This window comes from Talpa occidentalis, unplaced genomic scaffold (assembly GCF_014898055.3).
Source record: "Talpa occidentalis isolate TD23 unplaced genomic scaffold, MPIMG_talOcc4v2.1 talOcc4.3111, whole genome shotgun sequence".
NCBI lineage: Eukaryota > Metazoa > Chordata > Mammalia > Eulipotyphla > Talpidae > Talpa > Talpa occidentalis.
Window position 1 is genome coordinate 1 of NW_023603310.1, and position 7,471 is coordinate 7,471.

General features: G+C 57.5%; 1 protein-coding gene across 1 annotated transcript; it reads right to left on the reverse strand.

Moving 5' to 3' along the window:
- Nucleotides 1–636: 636 nt before the first annotated feature.
- LOC119256556 (CBY1-interacting BAR domain-containing protein 2-like) lies at nucleotides 637–2,574 on the reverse strand (the record flags this gene model as incomplete). Its single annotated transcript, XM_037524365.2, has 5 exons — nucleotides 2,465–2,574; nucleotides 1,494–1,728; nucleotides 944–1,012; nucleotides 745–861; nucleotides 637–654 (listed from the first exon to the last, which is right to left on the reverse strand). Coding segments are annotated over exons 1-5 (459 nt in total), but the record flags the coding sequence as incomplete, so codon positions are not given.
- Nucleotides 2,575–7,471: the final 4,897 nt, after the last annotated feature.

The following is a 7,471-nucleotide window of genomic DNA, read 5'->3' on the forward strand; positions in this document are numbered from 1 at the left end:
CATCAAAGGTGTGGCCTTGTGGCACCTTGACTAAAGGTGCAGGGACCGCCTGGGCAAACCTGCTTCTGGGCTATGTGACCTTGGACAAGTCTCTCAATGTCTCTGAGCTTTACCTGCCTTGCCTGTAACCTGGAGACAACAGGCAGACCAGCTCTGCAGGGCTGTTGTGAGAGTTAAACAGCTACTGTGCGCCCAGCCGCTCTGCCCCTTTGGTGATTACTAATCCCACGTGTGGATGGTGTTTGGGTGATTGACCCAGATAGGCTGACCCCACGCCAAGCCCCACATGAAGGACCTGGATCTTACAGGCACTGACTTCCGACTCTGCCACTTAACTTCCTGTGTGACCTTGGGCAAGTCACCTTATTCAGCCTCGGTGCCCCCTCCAGAAGTGCCCACCTAGTGAACAGGCAGCCCAGCAGGAAACGGCCCTGGAGGGAGTGGCTCGGCCAGCTGCTGCTTAGCACCCAGAGGGGGCAGAACCAGGACCCCTGGCCCGCAGCCTCCCACTCTCCCTACACCTCCCACTCACCTGTCCTGGTCCACACACACCTGCCCAGGGGCAAGCTCACCTCACCGCCCTTTGCGAGGTGCTTCATTACCTGCATGCGGGTCAGGCCGACCTGTGGCACTCACCTGGGACTGCAGACCATGCTGTTAAGGAGCCCGGTGGACAGTATCCCTTTGGGGGCCCAAAGGGCTCTGTGACAAATGGCCACCCTCATCCCCGCCGCCCAGGCCCACTTCCCGGAAGGATACAATCATTTGTCTGTCTGAAGGTGACTTATGCCTCAGTTTCTCCAGTTTTTCCAGCTGTTTGATCTCGTTATTCTGGACACGTTTGAATTTCTTGATCTCTGCCTGCAGGCCAGGGAAAGACTGACTCCCAGGGACAAGCCCTGCTGCCCCCTCACTGTCCACCCTGCCATGCGGCCCCCCTCACCCGTGTCTGCTTTATCTGTGCCCCGTACAGTTTCAGGGGGTTGACGACCTTGGTCTCCAGTCTCTCCACCTGGGGGCACAGACACATAGAAAATGGGAACCGGCCGAGCCAGAGATGGGGGAGGCAGCCCAGCCTTGACTCTGTCTGTATACCCAGAGCTGCTGGGGGGCGGGAGGTCCCGGGGGCCACTGAGTCTCAAGGCACATGAGCCAAGCTGACACTGAGTAAGTCCCCACTCTGCACCCAGCGCCATCTGGATCAGCAGGTAAAGGAGCGTCCCCACCCCACCGACATCTCCTCAAAGAGCCCATTGCCAGGTGCTCCAGGCCCCGCGCCCCCGTGTGAGTCCAGGAGTAGGTTCAGACCCGGGCCCAAGAACCTGCACTCTGACAGGTCCCAGGCGAGGTTACCCCCACCCCGGGGTAACCCCTGGCTAAGTTCCCTCCCCTGGGTAACTCGCCCTCCCTTTAGCCTGTGCGTCTCGGTGCCCACTTGACGGATGGGAGCAGGCCCAGGGCTTGCCCGTCCCGCCCGCTCCCCGGGCCCTCACCTCGGCCTGCCGGTAGTCCTGCACCTTGGCCAGGTCCTCCGCGAAGTTCTTCATGGCGGCCCGCATCTCAGGGTTCTCAGTGTTGGCAAAGTCCAGCAGCTGCTTGACCAGCCTGTCGGCCTTGTCCCGCAGCCGGGCCGTCTTGCGCGTGTAGGAGGCCAGCAGCGCGCAGAACTGGCCGAAGTACCTCTCGGCGTGGGTCACCGTGTCCTCCATCACCCGCACCTGGCTGTCCCTGGGGAGGCGGGGACAAGGGGCCGCTCAGGGGCAGGACAGGGGCCAAGCCGCCTGCCCCTCGCCCTCCTCCGGGCCCTGAGGGCGCTCAGCATCGGGGGGCAGGGCGGGCAGGGTCGGGAGACCGGCGGGCACCTATGAGCCTCAGCCTCCGAGCCCGGCCCTCCCCTGCTGACTCTGGAGCGAGGCCTGGGGCTCAGAGGAGTTCTCCATCAGCCCACCAGTCCCCCAAATTCCCCACTCTGCCTTTTCCCCAAGTGGTGGGACTCCTTTCCCTCTACTGAACCCTGAGGCTTTTAAAAACTCATAGACCCTTTGGGGAGGGAGCAAGCTGAGGGTTACAGGAAGGAGTAGGAAGCCCAGAGGGTCCCACAGACCCTCGCCCATCCCCCCTCAAGGGGCTGGACAGAGTGGGGTCCGAACGGCTCACAGAGGGGTGGTGCCCTCCAGGGTTTTGAGGCACGGCGAGGGAGTTTCCAGGTGGGGCCATCGGGGGAGGAGGGACAGACTCTGAATCTGGTGGCCACAGGGCCGCGGGCACAGATGCCAGATCTGCCACCCTCCCTGGCCCGGAGTCCTGTCCTCCCCCAAGTTTGAGGTGTGGGTGGGAGAGCACCCTAATCACTGCCCCTCGCAGCAGTCTCAGCTGCCCCGTCTGCACCCCATGTGGTGTATCACATCCCCAAAGCCCCAGGTTCCCCCTCTGTGCCAGCTGGGGCCAGCACAGGGCCACTCACCTGGAGAGGACAATATTCATTGTGACAGGATGGCCGCTGTCCTGGGCTTGGGAACTGAGGACATGGCCCCAGGAGTCTCCCAGGTAGGGAAGAAGCAGGCAGCTGCGGGCTCCAGGGACGCTGCCACCTGGTTGCTGGGCAACGTGACCTCCCACAGCAGCTGGGGGAGGAGCCTCACTGGCAGCCTGGCAACCTCTCCCAGCCCTGCCCACCCAGGGGGCTAGAAGGCCTGGCGCTGCCCGGTATTGACCAGGGGGTCCCAGAGAGCCCCCTTTGTCAGATGGAGGTGCTGTGGGCCAGGCAGCACTGGGGGGCCCTGGAGGTGGCACCATTTGGATTTAGAGCTGTTGGCTGGGGTGCAGCCCTGGGCCCGCCTTGTTGATGGGTGCTGGGAGCTGGGGCTCCTCCTCTGGGAGGCTACCGCCCTTCCCCAGGGGTAGGGGCAAGCAAGTGCAGAGTAAACCTGGGGGCCTGGGCTCTGGGGCCGTGGCTCTGGGGCCTTGCAGTTGGATGGAGGGGGCAGGGCATCAGCCCACAGGAACATCGGATGCATTTTCACCACCATTTTTATTGTGCTCCCCCGCGCAGCAGACACTGCCTGCTCATTGTTAGCAGCATAGCACATGGCACAAAAGCAAATACAACAGCACCTTGGAACTGTGCCAGCTCAAGTACATCCTGCTGACTGTCAGGGCTGTCCCTCGAGGTGCCCCGCACTCTGCCGAGAGAGTAGAAACCTGGGGGTAATGGCAGTGCTGCGGAGGGGGCTCCGAGACCAACAAGAATAGCCCCGGACCCAGCGCCAGCCTGTTCACCTTGAGTGTGTCTGGAGCTTTGTCCAGTGAAGCGCTTTGCTGGGTGAGCTGAAGTGCGCAGGGAAGCTGGGACTGTAGAGTCAGCTAAACTCAAGGTCAAGCCCCACCCCAGCCTGCTCTGAGAACTGGGGCAACTCTCCCCACCTCTCTGGGCACCTGCTGCTCCCCTGTACCGTGGGGTTGGCACAGTGTGTACTTCCTCAGTGTCAGCAGTTGTCAGTGCCTGGTGGGGTGGCAGGTGTCAGGGCACAGCCTAGACCCCCCTGTAGTCAAGCCCCAAATGGTGACACCCCCTTCCCACGTTCTCTGTTTATCATGGACACGTTCTCTCCAGGGGGCCCTGGGCATGTGTCCCTGTGACTCCCCACATGGAGGCACTGAGTAGCCCTTGAGGCTTTGGTCCTCTTCGCTGTGTGAGGGTGGGGAGGGGTCTGTCCAGCAGCCATGGCTATTCCCGCATCACACTCCACTCACACCTCAGCGCTGCCACCAGGACCTCAGGCATCAGCTGGAGGTTACTGGAGGAGGTGGGCTCTGCTCTGATGGCAGGACCCTGGCAGGACGAGCAAACAGAAACACAGGGAAGGGTGCTGCAGCGCAGCTGGCCAGATCCCAAGGGTGTGGCCACCAGCCCGGAACCTCCTTGAAGAGGTGGGGGAGCCTCACCTGAAGCCTCAGAGTGTGGCCTTGTGACTTCTGGAGTTTGGACTTCTGGCCTCCAGCCAGAAGAGGCTGAATCTTTGTGGGTTGAAGCCCCAGTTTTGTGGATATTTGTCACAGCAGCTCCAGGGCCCCCACCTGGGATCCCACAGCCTGTCTGGTCCCCCATAGCGGCCGGCTGTCCTGCCCAGCAGAATCTCCACATTCTTTAGTTTTCCACCCACCACCTCTCTTCTCCAGCTCAGAGCCTCCCTTTCCATTAGGACTGGCCTTTTCATGGCTGGTGCCTACCCCTTCTAAGGACCCCACTGGTTGCTCATTCCCTCATCACCAACCTTGCCAAGGGCTCCTTGGTGAACAGAGGTGCCAAAACAGAGGACGCCTCCCCTCAAGGCACCTTTGGTCCTGATCCCCAGGGCCTTCCCCTGGGATCTTTCTGGGTCCTTGGGCAGACAAGCCCATCTACTCTGGTCCTCCACCATGACCTGCTCCTTCAGGCTTCAGCACGAGCAGATCCCTCCTTGTTATGGAGACATTCCCTTTGTCCATTCTGTCTCCTCTCCTCTCCCCCTTCCTGTGTACTTTGCAAACCAGCAGACTTTCTTCTTATTGCCCCTTCCCCAGTCACCCCCATGTCACTACTCTGGTCCCCACCCTCTGCATCTTAACTCCTACCCCTGGAGGCTGCCCAGTTCCTGGCTTCCTCCTCTCCCCCTGGTGAGCCTGGGGTGGGGAGTGGAGAGGAGCCACTCCAGACCACACCTCCACTGAATCACTGCAAATACCCCACTGCTCAGGGATAGCCCCAGGAGGACACTGCTCCCATCCCAAAAACTCAAAATGGAATTTGGTGTCTCTGTAGTACCCCCAGACTTTCTCGACTCTGACCTTTCACAACTGTTTCACACTTGTCCTTGGGCCAGCAGTGCAAGCTTTGTCCTGTGCAGCCTTGCATCCCTCACTCCCTGCAATTTTGGAGAAAAGCTCTATTTATGCCCAGGCTCAAGTATATCTTTTTGTACAATGTCTCTCCCTCTCCCTTTGTCTCCGTCTCTGTCCAACTGCATTAATGACTCCTGCAGGCATTCTCACAGTAGTAGCAGCTAAAGTCTACAAGCCTACCAGGGACAACACTGCTCCAGCCGGGGCCTGAGCCATCATGTCTGTGTCACTCACTAGTCACCCTCAGAAGGGTGGGGTTCTCTTGTTTGTAAGCAGGAGTGGGAAGTCAGCAGCACAACATAATTTGCTGAAACTTTACTTTTAGATATAATCTTTTCCATTAACCAACCTTGAGGGTTTGTTTTCTGTATCAACTCAGGCGGGTTATGTTTTCCATTCACTTCATCAGACATGATTCTGTGTGCTGTGAAGATGTGTGGTGGAATTAGCAGCCCCAGTCTGTGGTTTTAAGTCAAGGAAACATTCTCCACAGCCTGAGTCTGGGTGAACCTCCCCAATCATGTGACAGCCTGCAACAGGAACTCAGGTTTTCTAAGATGTAGAAATTCTGCCTCCCACATGAGCTCCCAGCTCCCTTTGTAGATTGCAGTCTTCATTTCCTTAAAATAAATCTCCTGGTATATCCACTGGGTATGTTGTACTAAGAATGGGCAGACTGCAAACTGTCAGGTTCCAAGCCACTAGAGGATGGCACAGGCAGTTACAGGCAGAAGCCACTGGAAGGCAGTAGAGATCTGAACCTTTCTAAGACCCCAGTGGAGGGCGATGCAGTTACAGGCAGTGGCACCAGCACCCCCTCAAAGGCCCTGGAGGAAAGCAGTGCTGTTACAGGCAGTGACCACCAGAAGGCAGCAGAGACCTCAACTTTTCTAAGACCCTGCAGGAGGGTGTAGGCAGTACAGGTGGTGGCCACCAGAGAGGCAGCAGAGCACAAACCATTCTAAGGCCCTGCAGAAGGGGGGTGAAGTTATAGGCTGTGGCCACCAGAGGGCAGGAGAGACCCAAAATTTTCTAAGACCCTGGAGGACAGTGGTGCAGTTACAGGCATTGCCACCGGAGGGCAGCAGAGACCTGAATGCTGCTGATACCTGCAGGAGGGTGATGCAGTTACAGGTCGTTGGCCACCGGAGGGCAGCAGAGACCTGAAACTTTTCAGAGACCCTGCAGGAGGATGGTGCGATTACAGGCGGTGGCCACCGGAGGGCAGCAAACACCTGAACTTTTTCTGGGCCCTAGAGGAGGAGGATGCAGTTATAGGTGGTGGCCACTGGAGGGCAGCAGAGACCTGAACTTTTCAGAGACCCTGCAGGAGGATGGTGTAATTACAGGCGGTGGCCACCGGAGGGCAGCAGAGACCCAAACCTTTCTAAGACCCTTGAGGAGGACGGCGCAGTTACAGGCGGTGGCCACCGGAGGGCAGCAGAGACCTGAACTTTTCTGGGACCCTGGAGGAGGCTACAGGCAGTTACAGGCAGTGACCATTGGAGAGCAGCAGAGAGACCGCCTAATGGACTATGATCAGGGAAGAGGGCCAGGAGGGCTGATGATCCCTGGGAAACACCAGAGGGTGTGCATTCCAGAAAAAAAACCGCCTCGGGCAGAGCAGGAACCAGAGCAGGGGTGGAAGAGAACCACTGGGGGCTTACTTCACCACTTACACACTTCGAGACTCTTGAAACACCACCTTCTATAGGGTCACACAGAAACCTCTAGTGGCTAGAGAGCAAGAGAAGCTAAGAGATGGGGGAGAGGCCTGAGGGCTAAGGAAGGGTCACAGCCCAGTCACCCTTTCCCTGCCCATGGACCCAGGCCCCCTCAATCTGTCCATGACAGAACCCCTGTGCAATCCAGGCTGTTTAGAGTCTTTAGGCACTCCCTCCCTCCCCTCACTCTCGCCTCTGTAAATACATTTTTGCCAAACCTCATGAGAGTTGTGGACATCTTGACCCTTTGCCCAAAGTCTAGCGTGAGTCTCCAGAGAGTAAAGACATTCTGCTGCAAGCCTTCATGTGACACAAGCAGTACACCAGCTCCACTAGATGGATGTGCTGCTGTTATTTGCATCTCCCCTCTTGCCCCACTAATGTCATGATTGCTGGGTTGTCGCTCTGTCGGGACATGTGAGGGCTGTTCCCATCTAGTCTCTCCTGAGCTGCAGGCTGCCACCCAACCTTTTTTGCTTTCAGGATACTGACTTTTCTTTCTCTTCCATCACTTTTCATGTCAGTCACATGTCAGTCAAACACACACACTAAAACAAAGGCTTTTCCCACTCCCCAACTGTTGCTATTTTTCTTAGCCTGTCTTATCCTCTCTAAGATTGTGCTCTCTTTTCAGAACCACTTGAGAGCAGGTTGCAGACCACCAGTCATTTCCCAACACTCTGGGTCTGTTTCCTAAGAACAGGGCTTGGCCACAGGACAAATACAAGAGTGTTACCTATTAACACTATATTCAATTTATCAAATCTGAAGACTGTTCAGATTTCACACTTGTCCTAGTAATGTCATTTTGGCAATAAGCAGCCATAATTCTCCTGTTCATGATCAATTCAGAGCCCCCTACAACT